General features: G+C 42.1%; 1 protein-coding gene across 1 annotated transcript in view; it reads left to right on the top strand.

The window, feature by feature from the left end:
- The window catches only part of NWD2 (NACHT and WD repeat domain containing 2), a 181,624-nt gene extending 160,298 nt beyond the window's left edge, over nucleotides 1-21,326 (top strand). Inside the window, exons 5-7 of the mRNA XM_007098919.3 lie at nucleotides 6,701-6,845; nucleotides 12,026-12,615; nucleotides 17,298-21,326. Coding sequence (XP_007098981.2) covers nucleotides 6,701-6,845; nucleotides 12,026-12,615; nucleotides 17,298-21,230 — 4,668 coding nt within the window. The 3' untranslated portion in view covers nucleotides 21,231-21,326. The remainder of the gene's footprint in view (nucleotides 1-6,700; nucleotides 6,846-12,025; nucleotides 12,616-17,297) is intronic.
- The last annotated feature ends 3,429 nt before the right edge of the window (nucleotides 21,327-24,755 follow it).

The raw sequence follows: 24,755 nt of genomic DNA, 5'->3' as shown, positions 1-24,755 counted from the left end.
GGGAGTATTAGGACATATGCAAGCCATTCCTCAGTTAAATATATATGCCAGGAGGAAATGTAGTTGCTGGTAAATGTAGATATCAAAAGACATAATACCTCAGGAAACCAGGTTTACATAGTGGTTTGGGAGCACTTGCTCATATGTTACTATTTAATTGGCTTTAGATGCTCCTTTGTCATTTGATTTTAAGATCCTCCAGGGGAACTTAAGTTATTCTCTAAACCCCACCCATGCAGGTATTTCTGCATAAATTTTTGTTAAATTAATGAAGGTGTGAATAAGATTATCACCAAGACTCTATAAATGTTACTTGTTTGGTAGGCAGTCCTCCCATTCGATTGCCTAGAGAATCATAAAAACAAACGAAGAAGAAACAACTAAAGACGAATGGAAACATATGAGCACCTCTCTTTTAACTTTCGGTTCTCTTTAGAGGATATTGAAGGGATCATTTTTTTATGAAATTTGTATCAAAACCCAAGAGACACTTGCTGCCTAACCTGCTAGCAGTGCACCATACCCATGAGTCCTGAGGACTGGCCCACTAGCCTCACCTTGAGCTCAGGGAAAATTTTGTTAAAACCAAGTTCTGCACACCCTGCCGCTGCCTGGCCCACAGCTGCCATTATGCCATGCCCAGCCATGTGCCCTCAGCCGCCCTCTAGCACCAGACCCAGACGTGCCTCGCCGTCACCACACCCCCCACCCAGCCTCCCATCCCCGGCCACCCTGCGGCACAGCCCCCGACTGCCTTAGCACTTCAAGGATATGACGTAAGCCCAGGGGACCAGCACAAATTTTGCTAACACTGATGCCCCATCCCAAGTTCCCTGGCGGGCACACCCCCTCAGAGATGGCCTATCTGGTTTCCACTAACACCACAGAGCGAAAGAACAGCCCACAACAGGCAGAGAGTCAGTACAGATGACTGCACTAAAAGAAAAAGTGACTCAGACACCACAACAGGGCATAAGCAACACACACAGGATACTCTTCTGAAGGTCCAGGTTCTGGTAAACAGGAGACACTGCACTGCAGGGCACTCCAGGACCTCTTCTTGCGGTCACTACTTTCAAGAATAGAAGACACAGGTGACTTGCTTAATACAGAGAAACAGACACAAAGAGACAGACAAAATGAGGAGACAGAGAAATTTTTCCCAAGTGAAAGAAGAGAACAAGGCCACAGCCAGAGATCTAAGTGAAATAGACATAAGTAATCCAACTAATAGAGAATTTAAAGCGATGATCATAAGGATACTCACTGGACTTAAGAGAAGAGTGGAGGACATGAGTGAAACCCATAACACAGAGATAAAGAATAACATAGCGGAGATAAAGGGCTCAATAAACAAAATAAGAAACACACTTGATGGAATGAACAGCAGGCTGGAAGAAACAGAGGAATGAATTAGTGACCTAGATGACAGAGCAATGGAAAGTAATCAAGCTGAACAAAAGAAAGAAAAAAAGAATTATGCAAAACAAGAAGAGACTTAGGGAACTAGTCCCAGAAGAAGAAGAGAGAAAGGGGATAAAAACTTTATTTGCAGAAATAATAGCTGAAAACTCCCCTATTCTGGAGAAGAAAATACATCCAGATCCAGTAGGCACAGAGAACTCCCATCAAAATCAACAAAAGCAGACCCATGCCAAGATATATTGTAATTAAATTGATAAAATCTAGTGATAAAATTTTTTTTTTTTTTTAGCAGCAAGACCAAAGAAGTCAGTTACTTACAAGGGAAAACCCATAAGTCTAGCAGGAGGTTTTTCAATAGGAACTTTGCAAGCCAGAAGGGAGTGGCATGATATATTCAAAGTGCTGAATGGAAAAAACCTGCAGCCAAGAATACTCTGTCCAGAAAGGTTATCATTCAGAATGAGAGAAGAGACAGTTTCCCAGACAAATAAAAATTAAGGACTTCATAACCACTAACCCAGGTCTGTAAGAAATAGTAAAGGGGTCTCTTTAAGTGGGAAGGAAAGACTAAAAGTGACAGAGCAGTAAAAGTGAATATTTCTGTAAAAAAAAATCAATCAAGGAATTCACAAAAAAATGGGTATAAAATACAACATATACCTAAAACATGGGGAAGAGAGGAGAAAAGAATGTGTTCAGACTTAAATGATGTATCAACTTAATATAGACTGCTATATGCAGAAGAGGTTATATACAAACCTAATGGTAACCACAAATCAAAAATTACTAATAAATACGCAAGGAATAAACAGAAAGGAATACAAATTGGCAAACATAATAGAAGACAAGAAAGGATCATAGAAAATCTTCAGAAACAACCATAAAACAAGTAATAAAATTGCAATAAATATATACTATCAGTAATTGCTTTGAATGTAAATGGACTAAATGCTCCAATCAAAAGACATAGAGTGACAGAATGGATAAAAAGACAAGACATATCTGTATGCTGCCTACAAGAGATTCACTTTAGACCTAAATCACCTGCAGATTCAAAGTGAGAGAATGGAGAAATGCTTATCATGCAAACAAATGTCAAAAGAAAGCCAGACTAGCAATACTTACATTGGACAAAACAGACTTTAAAAAAAAAAGACTGTAACAAGAGTCAAAGGTCACCATGTAATAATAAAGAGGACAATCCAACGAGAAGATATAACAATTGTAAATACTTATGCACCCAACATAGAAGCACCCAAATACACAAAACAGTTAATAACAAACATAAAGGAACTAATAAATAATACAATAATAATAGGGGACTTTAATAACCCATTTACATCAATAGATCATCTAAACAGAAAATCAAAAAGGAAACAATGGCTTTGAATGGATTTAACAGATATATTAAGAACATCCCATTCTAAAACAGCAGAATACACGTTTTCAAGTGCACATGGAACATTCTCCAGAATAGATCATATATTAGCCCACAAAACAAACCTCAAAAAATACAAGAAGATCAAAGTCATACCATGCAACTTTTCTGACCACAATACTATAAAACTAGAAGTCAACCACAAGAAAAAATTTGGAAAGACCACAAACACATGGAGGTTAAATAACATGCTAGTAAATAATGAATGGTTCAGTCAAGAAATCAAAGAGGAAATAAAAAAATATATGGAGACAAATGAAAATGAAAACATAATGATCCAAAACCTTTGGTATGCAGTAAAGGCAGTTCTAAGAGAGAAGTTTATAGCAATACAGGCATACTCAAGAAGCAAAAAAAAAAAATCTCAAATAAACAACCTAACCTTACACCTGAAGGAGCTAGAAAAAGAACAACAAATGAAACCTAAAACCAGCATAAGGAAGGAAATAATAAAGAGCAGAATAGAGCAGAAATAATAGAGCAGAAATAAATGATATAAAAACCAAAACAAATACACACACACACACACACACACACACACACACACACACAGCTAATTCTTTGAAAAAAATCAATAAAATTGATAAACCTGTATCCAAACTTATCAAGGAAAAAAAGAAAGGACTCAAATAAATAAAATCACAAATGAGAGAGAAATAACTGACACTACAGAAATACAATTATAAGAGAATATTATGAAAAAATATATGCCAACAAATCGAACAACCTAAAAGAAATGGATAAATTCCTAGAAGCATATAAACTACGAAAACTGAAACAAGAACTAGAAAATTTGAAGAGACTGATAACCAGAAAATAAATTAAATCAATAATCAAAAATCTCCCAACAAACAAAAGTCCAGGGCCAGAAGTCTTCACAAGGGATTTCTACCAAACCTATAAAGAAGAGGTTAATACCTATTCTTCTCAAACTATCCCAAAAAATAGAAATGGAAAGAAAACTTCCAAATTCATCCTATCAGGCCAGCATTATCCTGATACCAAAAGCAGATAAAGACACCATTTAAAACTGTAAGCCAATATCCCTGATGAACAAAGATGCAAAAATCCTCAATAAAATATTAGCAAACTGAATTCAATAATACATTTAAAAAATCATTCACCACATTCAAGTGGGATTTATTCCTGGGTTGCAAGGGTGGTTCAATATTCATAAATCAATCAGTGTGATATATCACATTAACAAGAGAAAGGATAAGAACTATATGATCATTTCAATAAACACAGAAAAAGCATTTGACAAAGTGCAACATCCATTCATGATTACAAAGTAGGCTTAGAGGGAAAATACCTCAACATAATAAAGTCTATATATGAAAAACCCACAGCTAATATCCTCAGTGAGGGACAAACTGAGATCCTTTCCCCTAAGATCAGGAACAAGACAAGGATATCCACTCCCACTACTTTTATTCAACATAGTACTGGAAGTCCTAGCCATACGAATCAGAGAACAAAAAGAAATAAAAGGCATCCAAATCAGTAAGGAAGAAGTAAGACTTTCACTATTTGCAGATGACATGATACTATATTTGGAAAACTTGAAAGACTCCACCAAAACCCTGCTAGAACTGATACACAAATTCAGTAAAGTTACAGGATACAAAATCAGTGTAGGAAAATCGGTTGCATTTCTATATACCAATTATGAGACAGCAGAAAGAGAAATTAAGAAAACAATCCCATTTACAACTGCATCAAAAATAGTAAGATACCTAAAAATAAACCTAACCAAAGAGGTGAAAGACCTGTACTCTGAAAACTATAAATAACCAATGAAAGAAACTGAATATGACACAAAGAAAAGACATTCCATACTCATGGATTAGAAGAACAAATATTGTTAAAATGTCTACACTACCCAAAGCAATCTACACATTTAATGCAATCCCTATCAAAATGCCAACAGCATTTTTCACAAAACTAGAACAAACAATTCTAAAATTTGTAAGGAACCACAAAAGACCCCCAATAACCAAATCAACCTTGAAAAAGAAAAGCAAAGCTAGAGGCATCACAATTCTGGACTTCAGGTTATATTACAAAGCTGTAGTGATCAAAACAGTATGGTACTGGCACAAAAACACACCCATGGATCAATTGAACAGAACAGAAACCCCAGATATAAACCTACAACTATATGGTTAATTTTCAACAAAGCAGGAAAGAATATCCAGTGGGAAAAGGACAGTCTCTTCAACAAATTATGTTGGGAAAACTGGACAGCAACATGCAAAAGAAAGAAACTGGACCACTTTTTTTTTGCACCATACACAAAAATAAATTCAAAATGGATTAAAGACCTAACTTGAGAACTGAAACCATAAAAATCCTAGAACATAGCACAGAGAGTAATTTCTCTGACACTGGCTATACCAAATTTTCTAGATAGGTCCCCTGAGGTGAGGTAAACAAAAGGAAAAACAAACTATTGGGACTCTATCAAAACAAAAAGCTTCTACACAGGGAAGGAAACAATCAACAAAACTAATAGGTGACCTACTGAATGGGAGAAGATATTTGCAAATGACTTATCCAATAAAGGGCTGGTATCCAAAGTATATAAAGAACTTATAAAACTCAACCCCCAGAAAACAAGTAATCTAGTTAAGTAATGGGCAGAAGACCTGCACAGACATTTTTCTGAAGAAGACATCCAGATGGCCAATAGACACATGAAAAGATGCTCAACATCATGGATCATCAGGGAAATGCAAATCAAAACCAATATGAGATATTCACACCTGTTGGTGTTAATGGTTAAAATCACCAACACAAGAAACAGCAGGTGTTGTCGGTTAAAAGAGAAGGGAAACTTCTTATGCTGTTGGTGGAAATGCAAACTGGTACAGCCACTGTGGAATACAGTATGGAGGTTCCTCATAAAGTTAAAAATAGAACCACTCTACTATCCAGCAATCGCATTACTGGGTATTTACCCAAAGAATACAAAAACATGAATTTAGAGGGATACATGCATCCCTATGTTTACTGAAGCATTATTTATAATAGCCAAACTATGGAAGTAGCCCAAGTGTCTATTGATTGATGAATGGATAAAGAAGTTGGACAGTGGAATACTACTCAGCCATAAAAATGGAATATACACAATGGAATATTACTCAGCCACAAAAAATGAAATCTTGCCTCTAGCAACAACATGGCTAGAGGTAGAGAGTATAATGCTAAGTGAAGTCAGAGAAATACAAAATACCATAATATTTTACTCATGTGGAATTTAGGAAGAAAAATGAGCAAAGGGAAAAAGAGAGGGTGGGAAGGAGGGGGAAAGACAGGGAGGGAGGGAGGGTGGGAGAGAGAGGAAGAGTGAAAGAGAGAGAGAGAGAGAAGCCAAGAAACAGACTCTTAACTATAGAGAACTGATGATTACCAGAAGGGAGGTGGGTGGGGGGATGGGTTAAATAGATGATGGGGATTAAGGAGTGCACTTGTGATGAGCACCAGGTGATGTATGGAAGTGTTGAATCACTCTACCATACGTGTAAAACTAATATAACACTGTGTTAACTCAATGTAATTAAAATAAATATGTAAAAAAGAAAAAAGGAAATACCTGTTGTAATAACAAAGCACAACAAACAAATTCTGTGTAATTCGGGTAAATTCACACATAACATGGACATCATTTCTAACTTTCAGGGTTATAGGGGGATTCAATGAGATATGGCCCGTTAGGCACCTATCATAATATCGGTACATAGTGGGCCTTCAAATAATAGTGCTTTTCTTGCACTTAAATAGTGACTTATCTTTTGATGATTTTAAGACTAATATCTCCCTTTTACAATTCCATAGATGCAGCCTTCTGCCAAAGCCAACAATGAGAAGACCTGGCAAGAGATATCAGACGAGATCAAGAAGATATTCAAGGCTGCTGTAAAACTGTTACATGAAAAGGGGAAAATGAAATATAGCCAAGCTAAGAGGTACCTGTTCTCAGGTAACTGTCACACATCTTTGGTAAACTAAAGAAGAGATCAGTAAGAGATATGTTCATGGCTTCCCTTTTATGGGTCTACGAATTTCATTTCATTTACTGCCTGATGAAATCTAACTTTTCTAAATGTTTCCTTTTTCTGGAGAGGCAAGTGTTCTTTTCTTTTAAGCCACAGATGGGCCTTTACTTAATTTGATGACTTCTCCAGAAAATGTGATTTTAAAAGAAGTCAGAGGAGGCTGCAGAGAATAGAGCAAACTCTGCCAGTGTTCTCAGTTCATTCATTCATTCTGTTCATTGATTCATGCACTCACTCAGCAAACATTGAGAGCCTGCTATGTGCCAGGCACTGAGGATACAACAATGAATAAGAAGGCAGATCCGTCTCTCCTGGAACTTATTTTTTTTAGTGTGGGAAAATAAATGACAGGCAAGTTATCAAATAAATGAACAGGATCATTTTGGAAAGGATACATAGGATGAATAAACAAGACACAGTAATGGGGTCTGGTTAAGGAAGTCGCCTTTTAGTTTTGTTGAACGATGTGGGGGTTCAGATGTCGACAGAGTGGGCAGTAAGGAAAGGACTTTGAGCTGAATGATGGGATTCAGAGCCAGCTGTACTCTAAGAGAATTCCGGGCAGAGGGATTACCAGATTCAAGATCCCTGAGAGAGGAATGTGCTTAGTAAGTTCCGGGAGCAGGAAGAAGGTAAAGGTAGCCGGGCCTGGGGAGGCAGAGGTGAAGCATAGTAAGAACCTTATGCTTTCTTCTGGGTAAGCGGGTAAGCCATTAGAGGTTGAGAAATAAAGAAGGCGGTGGCAGGATCTCATTTAACTTTAAAATAAAATAAAAATCTAAAATGAAAACCTTAAAATAAAAATGAGCAGAGACCCACTTGTCAGCCTTTCTCAGCCACAGAAAGGAGGCTTTATTTTTTTAAAAAAATTTTTTTTAACATTTATTTATTATTAAGGGACAGAGACAGAGCATGAACAGGGGAGGGGCAGAGAAAGAGGGAGGCACAGAATCCGAAGCAGGCCCCAGGCTCCGAGCTGTCAGCACAGAGCCCGACACGGGGCTTGAACATGCGAACCGTGTGATCATGACCTGAGCTGAAGTTGGACGCTTAACCGACTGAGCCACCCAGGCGCCCCAGGAGACTTTATTTTTAAAGGATGCGCAGGAAGCCACAGATCTGAAGGAATATGTCAGCTGTAGTTTCCGGGGGACAAACACAACTGGGTAAAAATAATCAGATATAGAACATTTATTTTTAAAACTGATAATGAAGAATTATTGAGGAAAAAGCAACGGCAGATGCGTTTGCAGGTTGGTTTTGTGAATGACGTGACAAAGAATCTATGAAAACCTAAAAGGCACTTGAAACCATTCTCTCTGTATACGTGTATTTCAAGCTTAGGGAAATTATAAGTATTTTTGAGAAATGCATTCTCAGGAAGCTATCAAAAATTAGGTCTGATTTTAGGTCTCTCTGAAAATATTTAAATTGGCCAGAATAAGTACTATCTTTAGAATGCACAGATTGACAAATATCCTTGTTCCTCTGGGATCTTTTTGATCCAATTTTGAGGCTCCAGTTCTTCATGTTTATCAAGAACAAAACCTGGTCCTAAAAATGTGCTGTAATGGAAGAAAATGCCCAGAGCAAAAGCCTTCCTATTCGTGATGTAAGAGATGCCAATTTGGGGAAGGCTTCGTCTTATTTAGGATCATACAGTTCAAGTATTTCACCAGCAAAAACTGTCCCCTAATTTTCTCTAAAGAACTCTGTCCATGTGGCCAACCATAGGAAGATGAATAACTTCATATTCATACTATGTAGTACAAACACTCCTTGTGGACTGTTCTCTGCTTGGAGTACATCTCTTAAAGATATGCATGCTTCTAACAATTTTATTTATTTTACATTTCAAGCTCATTTTAAGACCATGTCTACACAAATAAGAATGGCCGGGGAAGTGTCGGTGTTTTGAAGGGGATATAGTAGATTAATATTTTCAGAAATGTTGGAATATGAATACTTGGTAGCATCTGGGAAGGTGAACTCTTTATATCTGAATGTAATTTTTCACACTCCCACTTTCTCCTTCATAAAATAACAGCAGAGGAAGAGAGATAAACTAGACCCCAACACAGTGTCCAACTATGAACACTAAAACTGAGTGGTCTCAGGGACAGTAGTTTTGGGGATTTATATCTCGTGAATGACAGTTGCCAGGGCTGGAACTCTCCTAACGTTATCTTCATCAGGTGCTGTGGCCAGTTAAACTTTAGGATATTTAGAAAAATGCAAAGACAGAAAACAAATATGGTGTTCCGGGAAGAATTTTCTGGGGAAATTTATAATATTTATAGGCAAATAAATATCAATAATTATTAATAAAAGTCCCCCCAAATCAAAAGAGTACACTTGGTTTCTAGAAATATATCTATGGAGTTTTCTTTGTCTCACGTGACTCACTTATTCAGGTATATTTAGTAAGTCTATACCATCAACCAGGCATTCTTATGTACAGCCTCTTTTTTCCCCCCTGAGCCAAGCTTAGGTGGGTTCTACCACCTTGGTTTGTCTCTATCTCTTCTTATAATCCCTTTATAATCAACACTCCTGATTGAAACATTCTTTCCATAGGAATGATAACAATGTCAGGTTACAGTTGATTTGTTTTCTGGGCCTCAGAGGTAACAGTGCATATCTCTGGTTATCATCTGTTAGGTATATGTGCTATAGGTTGACATCTCCTTCCTCCTCATGACGCACAGAAGGTAGCACCTGGTTGATCCAGGGTGCCCCCCGGCATGTTACACAGATGGCCGGAAAAGAGGAGCCAAAGGCTCCTTCTGTAGGTTTCTTACAGCCTTCCTCATCTACATTACAGTAAGTTCTTACTCCCATAAAAAGAAGAGTAGATGTAGATTGTATAAGGTCCTTTAACAGGCCTCATTAACCAACTTGCTTGATCAAAACCCTTTGTATTATGTACTGAGGACCATAGCACAGCTCACTCCACACTGCTGGCTATAAACATATCTTTTTTACTTGAGTCATCGCTTCTGATTGATTGCTATCATTACTGAAAAAATTATCATGAGAGTTCCACAAAAAGGCACCACTTAAAAATACAGTTCCCGACTTCCTTCATAGTTACTGTATAGAATACATGTATGTTCTGGGTTTTGTTTGATGTTGGAGTTGTGGCCAGCAAGCACATTGAAATGTTTTCAGTTTCTTTTTTTTTTTTTTTTTTTTTTTTTAGGTTTATCTATTTATTTTGAAAGAGAGAGAAAGCATGAGTGGGAGAGGGACAGAGGGAGAATCCCAAGCAGTCTCCACACTGTCAGTGCAGAGCCTGATGCAGGGCTCAAACTCATGAACTGTGAGAGATCATGACCTGAGCCGAAGTCAGATGCTTAATCGACTGAGCCACCAAGGCGTCCCAGAATATTTTCAGCTTCTGGCCACCCGCACCCTGCATATTCATGGCCCACCCCAAACCCCAATTCTTCCATCAGATCATAGCCTAGTAGTCACCTCCTTAAGGAAGGCTTCCCTGATTCTCTAAGTAGGGTAGCCCTCCTAATGGTTTGCTCTTATTGTACCATATTATTCTCCTTCACAAGACTAAAAAAGTCATAAAACATTTCTTTGTGGGATTCAATGATTCAAGTCCACCAACCTCTACTAGACTGTAAACGCCATAATGGCTTTTTCTCTCATCATTGTCTATTTTCTCTCAACACTGTATCCTGAGCAGTTAGCAGCATACCTGGCACATAGTAGACACTCAGTTAAGACCAACTGGATGAAGGAAAGCAGAGGAGGGTGGGGAGGGAGCCAGTTTTAAAAGATTACTTGCCTCAAAGTTCATTGCCATTGGTTTAATTATTTCATTTATTTTTATTTTTCCTCCCTAAAATCATGCACAAGTGATGTTTTTGTTACTAATGCTCCAGTTTCAAATGTTGCTATGGGGCCTCAGTGATTTATAATGTGTATTTACTTGTAAGCATATTGTAAGCCATAACCCGGTTTATTTTCAAATAAATAAATGTACACACTAAGTCCCTTTTCTGTACCTGCTCCAATGGATATAATGGAATTTACAGTGATATGGGTAATTCATATTGATCAATAATCAGAACATGATTATATGCTGAACATGCTCTTATACTAGTATTTACACATACCTGTCTGGGGTACAATGCACCCCAAACACAATGGTGAAGCCACATTGGAAAGGAGACACTGACAAGCAAAAAGTAAACTGGATGTGTCATTTGGCCTCTTCCTCATTCCTGCCTGGCTCCAGCAGGTCCCTAGTCTTTGCTATTAGAACCCCTGAGGTCAGAGAAGCTGAACAGGAACTTAAAAGAATCAACCATAAACTTGGTACCCTTTCTTTTTCATGCTTATGTTCAACTTCTCTGGGAAGGCAATTAAATAATTTTAAGCAAAGCCCACAGTGTCCCGGTTTCCTGGCTGGTTTGTTTTTTTTTTTCCCCCAGGTTTATTTATTTACTTATTTTTTTTTTAATTTTTTTTTTTAACGTTTATTTTTGAGACAGAGAGAGACAGAGCATGAACAGGGGAGGGGCAGAGAGAGAGGGAGACACAGAATCTGAAACAGGCTCCAGGCTCTGAGCTGTCAGCACAGACCCTGACGCGGGGCTTGAACTCACGGACCATGAGATCATGACCTGAGCCGAAGTCAGACGCTTAACCGACCGAGCCACCCAGGCACCCCATTTTATTTACTTATTTTTGAAAGAGAGAGAGAGAGAGAGAGAGAGCGAGCACATGCACATGTGTGTGCGTGGAAGGGGGAGGGGCAAAGAGAGGGAGAGAAAGGAGCTGAAGCAGGCTCCACACTGCCAGCGCAGAGCCCGATGCAGGGCTTGAACTCACAGACTGTGAGACCATGGCCTGAGCTGAAGTCGGACGCTTAACCCACAGAGCCATCCAGGCGCCCCTAGGTTCCCAGCTGTTTAGGAAAAGGCAGATAGGAAATTAAGGAGTCAAGAGAGTAATCTACAGACAACTCTGCTCCACACTGCAAGCTAAACAGTCTCCCCCAGCGACTAGAGAGATAAGTACTGGGGGTGCAGGCCCACCGCTCCTTTGCTCTAGACAATAAACCCCGTGCCATGTTTTCTTTCAGCGATAGAGGACGAGTTTGACTTTGCTCTAGGAAAGCAAACTCCAGCATTCCTAAAGAAGTGTGTCTGCTACATTCGGAAAATTGCGAACATTGAACGTTTTGTGAAAATCCCAGAGATGGGAAAGTACATGGATATAACTGGAGCAGAACCAAGGATTATGCGGGACGCAGAAGCCCAAGAGAAGCTGATAAAACTCAGGGATGAATTTATTCCTACTATTGTTGCGTCATCTAATCTGAGAGTGTACACGTCGGTTACTCATTGCGACATGAAACTGGGATATTCCCAAGAAATAGAAAATCATTACATAGAAGGACTCGGTAAGCAATTTTATGAGGACATGATCGATATAATTCAGGCAACCGTTCAACAGAATTTTGACACCGAAACTGACACGCTCTACGATGAAATCCTCCAGCATTCGTCATTATGTAAGACATACGCCTCCTTCTACGAGTACAAATGTGAGTCTCTCAACATAGTGCATAAATATGTTCTTCCCAGCAAAACTGGGCCCATCAACCCTCTCGTCATATACGGCGGACCATGTACCGGGAAGACCCTCCTGCTGGCTGAGGTGGCAAAGAAGGTAAAAGCCTATTCTTTCACCTGCTTGTTTGTAACAATCTTTTACTTTGCAGAGAAGATGAGTTGATCACAGTCATTTCCATTTTCTGTGAATTTTTATTCGTCTTTGTGGAATGGATACTTCAGTGTCTGTCTTATGCTGGTGTAACAGTCAGAGTGAAAGAATAAGGCACATCGGGTGCAGTTAGGCAACAGCTTTATTTTTTTCTCTCTTTGGTCAAACTCATGTTGTGGGGCTCATTCCCATTTGGATGGAAACCAGGGCAGATCTCACAGCTCCTCTCAGCTCTATCACCACAGACAAGCCCTCCAGTCACTCTGGACACTGAGTCATTCTCAGTTCAGAAATTAAATATGTCCAGTCCAAGGTGATAATTAAAACTTGAGTTTATATTTCTCTCCCGCAGCTGGGGCTCACTGTAAGCATGGCACCTGCTGTGGGAAGTGGGGATGTGATTGTCTTCTCCTTCTTTCACCACATAGTACTTCTTCCCCTCCATCCCTAACCTCAAGCACTAGACTCTTGTAGGGCTGTGACTCCTATAGGGTTGTGGCTTCGGGGATATAGGAAAGACAAGGTGGCCAGAAAGTTCTTACGTGAACAGTACTGTTCTGAATATTGGGTTCCACCCTCTCTAGTCTTGGCAGGTGCTTACAAAGCTGCCTCCTATTTCTTCTGAGGCCTTTTTCTAGTTTCCTGGATGTCCTTTCCCTCCCACATCCCTTGACCTGTACTTGCTGAGCATCTTACCTACAGTTCCCTAAACACAGGATGATGCATTTTTTTTTTCCAGCTGGTCACTTCCATGGCTCCTGGACATGCAGCCACACTTCTAATACCTTTCTGCCAAGGTCCATGGCCCAGTAAGCTCCCTTGGACAGGACCTGGGGCAAACAGAACCAACCAAAACTTCTGTCAGCTCAGTCTTGCCAGTGGCCCATATCTGACCCATGGGGGACACGCAGGTACTTTTCGCCCTGTGAAACTCCAGTTGCAATACAGCAGCTCTCCATCACTCCTCCATCTCAGCAGCTAGCCAGTCTTGTCGGTCAACCTCCATATTTCTCAGGCATCTGATGACATCTGTCTCCCCAGCTCTGGGGGACACCCCATAAGTGGTCCATCACTGCCCCTTTCCCTGGGCGAGAAGTGGGGACATCTCTCAGCCCTCCCCTTTGGGACTGAGTGGTCATAGATATGCCCCCCAGCACCCTAACCTCCAGTGTTTTTCTTGGCCTCTTGAAACGCCTCTTTAGACTGAAGGTGAGTAGTCCACTAAAGGCAGCAAAACTGGTTTTCACAAGTCCCTTACAAATCTTGCATGATGGTCTGGAACCTCACTCTGGAATGCGGTGTCTATTGTCTTGGCATGTCAGTCTAAACTGGATGAAACTAGTTCCATTTTGAGCTCCTGTGCACTTGCTCTCCAAGCCTGATGGTCTACGTTATCCTGGCATTACTTCAGCGTCCCTATACTGTCGTTCCTGTGGTTACTCTCCCGAGAACACAGCTTCCTTCACCTTCACAAAACACCCTTGTCATCTGTCACATGCTACACAATCTCAGGCAGGTCATCTTGAGGACAAGAGCGGGGACAGTTGTGTTCCAACTTATATCGAGATTAGGTTCCTGAGTAAGCACACTGGCAAAAATCAGGTGCATGAGCTTACTCTTAAAAAGTCCTCAGGAGGAGCGCCTGGGTGGCTCAGTGGTTTAAGTGTCCAACTCTTGACTTGGGCTCAGGACATGATCTCAGATGAGATCGAGCCCTGAGTCAGGCTCCCGCTCACAGCATGGCACCTGCTAAGGGTTCTCTTTCTCCCTCTCCCAGCTCATCCGCACGCGCCCTCTCAATCTCTCTCTCTCAAAATAAATGAACATTTTTTTTAAAAGCCCTTAGGGAAGTTAATTTGCCATTTCTTAATATGCCAAGCCCAGCTGCTGGTTTTTCCTCTAGCGTTAAATAACATAGTTCTTTTCTAATTGAATACCAAAAGCAGTGGCAGGCTTGCATTTAAGACCCATGCTGTGTCAAAGTAAGTTTTGTGTGCGTGTATGTTTGAATACTAATTTGTATGTGAACCTTCAAACTTTAGAGTTGTTCCAAGTAAGCAAGACAGCAACGCTACGAGGAGCACATAGGAGCTGAAATCCAAGGAGAAAACAACCATGCACACCATTTCACGTTCACTTGAGGGCTCTTTTACTCTGGAAGAGGGAAGGGTGAGGTGGTTGAAGGGACAAATGTTGTTGGACTCGACTATATTAAATGTGCATGGGATGCAACTGTGCGTGCTGTAGCCCAGGAGGTAAAGAACTGTGAAGGATGTGCTGATGCGCCTGTAGAGATAAACAGTCCCCCCAGGGGCAGAGTGTGGTGACAGTTGAGTTGGTCAACTTGAGAAATGTCTTGTTTTGTTTTTAATGTTTATTTATTTTTGAGAGAGAGAGAGAGAGAGAGCAAGTAGGGGAGGGGCAGAAAGAGAGGAGACACAGAATCCAAAGCAGGCTCCAGGCTCTGAGCTGTCAGCACAGAGCACGATGCAAGACTTGAACCCACGAACCACAAGACCATGACCTGAGCCAAAGTTGGACACTAAACCAACTGCACCACCCAGGTGCCCCGAGAAATGGTTTTCTGAGCTCTCATTCTTCTGGACGTTTTGTTCAGCCACCAGTGTGTCTACTCACAGTCCAGGACCCTGGTGCCACAAGAAGCCTTACCTGTTTCTACGTCCACTGCCTCTGCTCCACTCGCCTCTCTCCTGGGGAATGTCTGTCCCGCCGATGACAACCTGTGCTCTCTTTGTGACTTCATGTCCCTTGTCAGGATGCAGACAGACATCTTGTGTTTATCTCGAGATTATCTCCTACATGCCTAACATTTCCATGGACACAAGCTCATGATCAGAGAGGCACTCTCTACAGATATCATACTCTCAACAACGCATGACTAGCAGGAGAGAGGACAATGCACATAATCATCATAAGCAACCCACGGAGGGACAAAATACTGCGTTCTCTGATTTGCCACTGAAGGACAGTTGTAGTAGGACGGCAGGATTATCTTCTTCCATATCAACCTCAAAGGTTGGGGCTAAACAATAAACTGCTTCTTTTCCTGAATAGCTCATGCTGAAACTGACATCCATACTTTTTTCCAAACTTACTCATACCTTAACCTGAACTAGATCTTTTTTTTCCCCCCTAAATTTATTTATTTATTTTGAGACAGAGAAAGAGAGCACAAGTAGGGGAGGGGCAGAGAGAGAGGGAGAGGGAGAGAATCCCAAGCAGGCTCCGCACTATCACTGCACAGCCCACAGAGCTGGGTGTGGGGCTCAAACTCATGAGATCATGACCTGGAGCTGAAGTCGGACGCTTAACTGACTGAACCACCCAGGTGCCTTGAACTATATATCTTGAGGAACCAAGTTTCATACACTTACTTACTCATTTATAAAATATGTTTCCTAAGGAGTATCCTTGGTAAATTCCAAGGGTTACTAAAAGACATTATTTCCCTAAAAATAGACTTTGGAATCTGTTTTACACTTTGATCATATCCCTTCTTGTCTTTGCCTTTCCAGACAGAGAAATACTAAACTTAGCAGCCCCTTTATATATGTTATCTCCTTAACTCTACAATTTCAAGAGAAAAAAATAAATAACTCCAGCTTTGTCTCTTGGTAACCATTTAACTCTGAGCAAGTCATTTCTACAGTCTGGGCCTCAGTTTACTCTGCTGTAAAATGATACTATAATCCATCTATCCTACAGTGACAGAATGCTAGGGCTGATAACTGACTGTTTATATATATGGTAAGCTGTTATAAAAATGCAAAATTTAACAAAATTTTAGCCAGCATTATATAGATTTGTTTTAATGTTTATTATTTGAGAAAGAGACAGAGAGCAAGCAAGGGAGGGGCAGAGAGGGAGGGAGACACAGAGTCGGAAGCAGGCTCCAGGCTCTGAGCTGCCAACACAGAGCCTGACACGGGGCTCAAATCCACACACCGCGAGATCATGACCTGAGCTGAAGCCGGCCGCCCAACTGACTGAGCCACCCAGGCGCCCCTATATAGATTTTTATGACAGTGATAAATAATCATAAAGATGACCCTGTATCTCTGAATCATACAAGATTATATTCAGTATCTTAGTATTATTTTTACTGCATTCTAATTAACTAGGAATTTGATCAGCCATACGTGATCTCAATTAATGAAAATATCTGATGCAATATAATGTGCAAATCACTACTTAATCTATTCATTGAACAAATACTAAGCACCTACTGTGTGCCAACAACCATTCCAGGAAATAGGATTCAGTGATGAAAAACTGACCATACTGGATATGCAGATTTTGTTTGTGAAATACTTTGTAACTTTTAGAATACAAGCTAAGTGCTGCCTTGTGATTGAATAATACTTTTATCACTATTTTATTACCTTCAGTACAGTGATCCTGAGGGTCTCACCTATAGATTTTAGTGCATGAGCTTTGTGACAGCTCTTTGATCTTCTCAGAAGGTTTCCTGGTTCTAAGCCACTCTCTGCATGGTCAGGGTTACCAGCAGTCTGACCTCTGGAGAGAGGAAATGCTGTTGTACGTGTTTTACGTGTACATATATGTGAATATATATTACCATTCTAAACACTACCTTTACGTTTTAGGCTTATGGCTGGCTACATGAAGACACAGGACCAGAATCTGACCCAGTAGTCATCGTGAGATTTCTAGGAACCACAGACATGAGTACTGACCTTAAGACTCTCCTTCTAAGCGTTTGTGAACAATTGGCAGTTAACTACCGGTGTCTGGTTCAAAGCTATCCTAAGAAAATCCATGACCTTCGTGACTTATTTATAAACCTTTTGAATGAGTCTTCATTGCAGAGACCTCTAGTAATAATATTCGATGCCCTAGAGCAGCTCTCAGAGGGTGATGAGGCCAGGAAGCTTTGGTGGCTCCCAGCTCACCTTCCCCGCTTTGTTCGAATAGTCCTGTCCACACTGCCCAATAGACATGGAATCTTACAGAAACTGAGGTGCCTTATCCACGAAGAAGCCAACTACATCGAGCTGATTCCCCGGGACAGGAAGATGTGCAGCCAGGTCCTCAAACACCAGCTGCTGCGGGTCAAAAGGAAGGTCACATCAGGCCAGCAGATTTATGTGAACAACGCATTCTCCAAGTGCACGCTGCCCATGTTTGTGAACCTGACCTTCAGGGAGGTGAGGCATTGGAGATCTCATAAAGACGTCGATGAATCCTCCCTCTGTGTCACCGTTCATGAAAGTATTGAGCAGCTATTCTGGTCCTTGGAAAAGAAGTGTGGTCAGAAACTGGTCTCTAGGGCTCTTGGTTACATCACCATGGCCAAAATGGGTTTGAGTGAAATGGAACTGGAGGATGTGTTGGCCCTAGACAACAGTGTCATGAATGAGCTCAATGAGAACGCTAGGCCCAGCAATCCCCTGAGAGTACCTTATCTGTACATCGCGAGGCTCAAGGAAGGTCTCAGCGGATACTTGATAGAAAGACACGTGAAGAACGTCACACTCCTGGTCTGGGCCAACAGACACCTGCACCTCATAGCCCAGAAGTTGTATCTGCAGGACAACAGTGACCTGCGTGAGATGCACACCATCCTGGCAGACTACTTCCTGGGAGTCTGGTCAGGGGGCAGGAGGAAAGCTTTCTGCCTCGAAGACCCCTACTTGAATGGCTGCCTTGACTTGGAGAGCAGAAGCCTGCTGGAGGAAGAAAAGCACTTCATGGAACAGGCCTCCTTTGACAGACAGGCTCCAGACCAGCCCTGGGTTTTCCAGTGTAATCCCCTGGAGCCGGACATCTTTTTCGTCAATCATCGGAAAATGTCTGAGCTCTTGCACCACCTGACAAGGTGTGGAAAAACCGAAGACCTGCTTTACGGAATCATCATGAACTTCAGCTGGCTTTACACCATGATCAAAATCGGCCAGTTCGACAAAGTGCTTTCAGACATCGAGCTGGCTTACACCTACTCTCAAGAGAAGGAGCTGAAGTTCCTGGCGAGCACTCTCCGTGGCATCAAAAACAAGGTCACTGCATTTCCGGGCTCCCTTTCAGCAGAGCTTCAGCAAAGACTGCTGCCTGTCGTGAGTTCCCTGCCCAAACTTAGACACCTCCTTTTAGAATGTGACAAAGACGGGCCCAAATATTGCTCCATTGTGCCGTTACATTCATCCATGGACGTGACATATAGCCCGGAGCGTCTTCCTTTGTCATCTAGTCACCTGCATGTCACCGAGATTCTGCCCACCTGTAACCCGAGTACTGTCCTTGCAGCTTTAGAAAATGGTTCCATCAGCACGTGGGATGTGGAAACTCGTCAGCTGCTCAGGCAAATCACCACAGCCCAGTCTGTCATCCTGGGCATGAAACTCACCAGTGACGAGAAGTATCTTGTGGTGGCTACGACAAATAACACCTTGTTGGTTTATGACAATGTGAATTCTTGTCTTCTGTCTGAAGTGGAAATCAAAGGGACCAAGCACGGAAGCGGCTCCACCTACATCAATGGATTTACCCTGTCGGTCAACCACGCCCTTGCGTGGCTTGAAGCCAGCAAAGATGTCACTGTCATCGATCTGCTCTACGGATGGCCCCTTTACCAGTTCCACTGCTGGTACGAAGTGACCTGTGTCCAGTGCTCTCTGGATGGCATGTATGCTTTCTGTGGACAGTACCTGAACACCACTACCATATTTCATTTAGGGAGTGGAGAAAAGTTATGTACAGTGACATCTGAATTTTCGGGTGGGTTTGTGAAGTTTCTTCTTATCTTGGACACGGCTCAAGAAATGGTAATGGTAGATAGTGAGGGAAGCCTTTCTGTTTGGAATACTGAGGACATTTCCAGTCCCCAGCTGACTGACGACTTTGACTGCAGAAGAGAAGACAGCGAGGTGGTCAGCATTGAACTTTCAGAGGACCAAAACGCAATTCTGATCTGTAAAGCCCTCAGCATCGAGCTCTTAGATACTGGCATGTGGAAGGTGGCTGAAAAGTTCAGAGCTAAGCACAATGAACGCTTTATATCTGCCGTGCTGTCCAAGAATGGAGACTGCATCATCGCGACCATGGAAAATACCTCAGCTGTGTTTTTTTGGAGGCGGGACACGGGACAATGTATGGCAAGCTTACAGGAAATCTCAGGGACCATCGTCAAGTTGGTGAAATCTAGTCACCACAACATGCTGCTATCTTTATCAACCAGTGGTGTTCTTTCCATCTGGGATATAGATATAATCACGGCTATGTCCAACATAGATAAGACTGGGAAGCCCATCCAAAGCCTGGTGTTACCTGCTAGAGGGGAAATCATTTATTCCCTCGATGGCTCTGATTGTGTCCATAAGTGGAATTTCAGCAGTGGGTTCCTTGAAGCAGTGTTTAAGCATGAAGGAATAGTCGAACACTGCGTGTTGACATCCTCTGGAGATGTAATGGTGACCTCAGATGACAAAAGCAGCCAGTATGTCTGGCACACCAGCAGTGGCGAAAACCTCTTCCGAATTAACGGGCAGAGAATATCTCAGCTGCTAATTACACACAATGACCAGTTTGTGGTCTCTCTGTGTGAGGAAAATGCCTCCAGGGTTTGGAGACTGGCCACAGGCCACAGGGTCTGCAACATTTTGACCACTTTGCAGAATGCCTTTATCACCTCAGCGAATACCTTCGTGGTGGGAATGACCAAAAGCAAAGTGCTGGCGGTCAGTCTCTGGACCGGAAGCATCACCAAGAAATTTTGTTGTGAAGACGGCACGACCATTGTAAGTTTTAAATTGATCCCTGACTGTCCTGACATCATTGTGTTTATCACATCGGCCGAGACCGTGAATATCTGGAGTCTGACCGATGAGGTGATCTGTCGCCGTGTGCAGCTTCCCAACAACTTCTTGAAAAATCTGGAGGATTTCGAAATTTCTCCCAACGGAAAGCTAGGCATTATATCCAGGGGAGACGATAATATCAACGTACTGGATTTGCACAGCGGTAAGTTACGGGTGGTTCACGCCTCTGGGGTCATCTGGCGGCAAAGGCTGTCTCGAGATGGTCGCTACCTGGTATACATTTGTTTCCGAAACGGGGAGGAAGAGGACGAGAACGGCGTGACATCCAGTTTGATTGTAATGAGGCTGGCTGACGGCAAAATTATCGGTGCTTGTTCCCTTTACAAAACGCCAACTTTTCTTGCCCTCTCACAGAGGCACCTGAACATCATAGTGGGTTTTGACGATGGCAGTATAGGGATATACACGGTGGTCGACCGTGTGGATGCTGCACTGAAAATCAAGATCGCCACATCAAATAGCAGGCAGATTTTCAACAACGCGACACAGGCCTCCCGGCCGAAGTGTAGCAGTTACTGTTTCAAAGTGTCTGTGGATTGCTTATGGAGAGAGTCTACTGAGGTCTTTGCCAGAGACAGTCCCATCACGGTGAGCGACTCCACTGAGCCCAGTGAGGCGACACCCTCCAAGAAACACAATCCCTGCTGTGACCGCGGGTGCTCCGCCCTGGAATCCAGGGGCCACAGCTATGCCACCGACAACTGACAGAACGCTTTTCCTGCTCAGCAGACATGAACGATACACATACAAAAGGGGGGGAAAAAGTATCTTCTGTATCCCAAATGATAAACTACTCATTTCTTGAAAGACAGGACAGATACTGAAGTTCCAGTGTTAACGTGCTTGACAAAGGCACAGAAATGTGGAACTGGTTTGGAGTTTGCTCTTCTTTTTTTTTTGGGGGGGGGGGGGTGTCAAAATTAATCCGGGAATGAAGTCTTGACCGAGAATGTCTCAAAATGGTGTTTAATCGGCTACATCAACTGAAAGTCAGGGGAATATTTTTTAAATCAGCTGTGTGGGAAGCAGCCGCAGAACCCACACCACGGGTTCAGATGACAGAGGCTAGAACTATAAACAGACTGCTCAGACTGGGGTTAGTTCTACAGAAATCACTGGGAGCTGTGAACATAACGATTGTGTGGCCGTAAGTAAACAGAGCCTTAATCTCTCCTTACATTTTACCAGCCTGACAACTGTGTAAACCCAGTCTACGGATGGGAGGTCAGAGGTGCAAAATAACGTAACAAAACGCCCCCAGTGTACTCCCAGTGTCCCAAGGGAAAGGCCGTGAAACGTGGGGCCACAAATTGTACTGAGCACGAGCGCTAAGTTAACCACTATCCTAGGGCTACCGAACACGCAGAGTCGGTCTTCGTTAAGACACAGCTGGGACAGTTGCACGCAAGGGCTTCCCTGTCATGGAACATTAACGATTTTTAAACGACTTCCTGGGCTGCAGGAGAACACACTGAATACGGACGCGCCATCTTCTCGTGTCTTTTTGGAATGACTATTTGTGCCAGGTGTAAAGAGGAATTACAGAGAGGGCATCACAGATTGGGTCAAGACATCTGTTCATTTCCATCCTTGTACTAACACAAGCCTGTGCTGCTCGGTTAGTTCTATGGAAGCATACACTAGTTCCTAAATCCCTGCAGTAAATCCTACCAGAAAGAAAGCTTTCTCGACACACCGTCTTATGAAACACTGATGACATTTGCCTTATTCTTACTCCTCCTCTTTCCTGTGTAAAACGCAGATAGATGACCAAATACTCGGGGACAACTGAATATGCCTGTCTTTGTGCTAAAATATTCCATAAATCTTAAGGGTGTCCAGAAGTTCCTGATTGTCCCTGTTTGTAATCACTTTCTTACTTCCCCACACTCTATGTATGCTTCTCCCTCTGTCAGCCTTTTTCTGCTCAAGGGCTCTTTGGGGCTCTTTTATAATCGCACCCATTCAAAGCAGAAGCTGTGAAATGGTATCAAACACTTTTTAAACACGACTTCACTTATTTAAAAGAAAATAATCACGTCTCCAAAGAGGGAAAGTGATTTTCTTCCTTCCATATCCTCCACGTGGCATGTCCTCGGACGACTGTGCGAAGGGTGTCTGTCAGTAGCGGGGGTCTGGTTTGGCTCGGAAGTGACAGCAGTGACGCGTGTCAGCAGGATAATGGCCAAGGAAACGATGCGCTGTCAGCCCAGCTCTACCAGGAACTCGCCGAGTATGCCTAGACAGATCTTTAGCCTCTCTGCTATACCGTTTTTGTAAACGGCAAAACAAAGGTAGTGATAGCTTCTGCTCTAGTCGTTATATAAGGAATGGTGAGGACCAGTGTGAGAAAAAAAGGTAGGGACGTCTTGACTGTTTTTGCTAGTGGGAGAAGCAGTGATCTGATCCACAGGGAATCCAAGCTCATTGCATTTCACTTTGGAAAGCAGTTTGACACATAAGCATACAGAGATGGGATTCAGATATAAACACCCTACTCCGTGGTGAAAGACTTTTTTTCAGTATATTCCTCCTGGTCTAGCTACCAGCCAGAAAGGGGGTAGCCCAGAGAAGGCCCAGTCCACGTAGAAATCACCTGAAGTTGATTATATGAGTCAATTGCCTTCTGAGGCAACACATTCCTATTCCTGTCATGATCAGTTGGACCGCCATGCCACACATTTCTAAGAATTAAATGCCTAGATGGATTAAATGTAGTGTGTGAATATTCTATGTAACAGCCAATAGAGTTTAACAAGTGACTTGAATGATTTTTCCTACCTTGTTTGCAACTGATAGCTCATATTGAATGTTTTTATGTAAACTTTGTATTGTTGGGAAGAATTACCCAATCAGAGATTTATATTTTCATAAATGTTACATTTAGTTAAATTTTATTACAGAGTTGTTACACTAGAAAATTATTGCGGTCTTCAAACAATGTACAGTCTTGTGTATGTATTGTTTGTATGAATAAAAAGATAAACTACTTAGATTTGTGTGGAGTTTTTCTTCCCCAACTTTGGCAAGGGTAGAAATTGTCAGTAATTTTTTTAAACTTTTTTTTATGTTTATTTATTTTTGAGAGTGAGAGAGAGAGCAAGAGAGAGAGTGCAGGTGGGGGAGGGGCAGAGAGAGAGGGAGACACAGAATCTGAAGCAGGCTCCGTCCGGGCTCTGAGCTGTCAGCACAGACTTGGGGCTCGACTCTGAGCCCGACGCAGGGCTTGAACTCACGAACCGTGAGATCATGACCTGAGCCCAAGTCAGACGCTTAACCGACTGAGCCACCCAGGCGCCCCCAGTAGTAATTTTTCATGGTTACTGTATACCAGATGCTATTTTGGGAGCTTGGTATGTACTAAGCCATCTCCACAATGGCCTTATGATGTAGGTAGAGTTACTATTCTAAATTCACAGATGTAAAAACCTAGAAACAGAGATCCAGGGGGAATAGCTGAATAGGATGTCAATATAACATCAATGTTTACTTTTCCAAAGCACACAAAGTATAGCATTGAGTATCCAGTAGGCACTGACGGATTATGACCTATAACATATTTTCTGACTTGCAGGTTAGAGACCAGGCTAGGCTAGGCTCTGAAGGTCACTGGAAGTTTCTGAAAACTCCCAGGACTTTCAGGTATACCACAATTGTTAATGTACTCATTCAGCAAATAGTTATTCGGTCATGGCATTTTGCAAAGGTTAGTAAAGTAGCCTGTGCCTTCTAAGATTTCACAGTCTTAACAGAAAAACAAAAAGATTCTATGGGCAAGTGCAAGGACAGTGTGCTTCCTCCTGGGGCCTGGGGCAGAGGTGGGAAGAAGGATAACTAAGGAGTTGTCCCACTCATAAACTGCCTCCAGTGAGAGGGCAGGACCAAGGGGGAGCCTTCCCAAATGCACCTTTTTCCGTTTCTTGCCTCTTGGAACTGAGAATCCCCTCTCGCACACACACAGACACACACAAAAATTTTTTTAAACAAGTTAGCAATGATGAGCTTAAGTGATGATAAGTAGGGAATAATCAGATGAAACTGTGTCTAGTTTCATGACAATCATTCTTAGAGAAACTTAAAATCAAGGCATTAGGGAAAAAATTAAGAAATTACCTATTGGGTTTCATCTTCATGTAGCTTAGACATTTCTGTTTAGAATTTAGCCGTCTCGAGGGGCACCTGGGTGGCTCAGTCAGTTAAGCATCCCACTCTTGATTTCTGCTCAGGTGG

This window comes from Panthera tigris, chromosome B1, assembly GCF_018350195.1.
Source record: "Panthera tigris isolate Pti1 chromosome B1, P.tigris_Pti1_mat1.1, whole genome shotgun sequence".
Lineage (NCBI taxonomy): Eukaryota > Metazoa > Chordata > Mammalia > Carnivora > Felidae > Panthera > Panthera tigris.
This window is presented reverse-complemented; position numbering and strand designations above follow the sequence as displayed.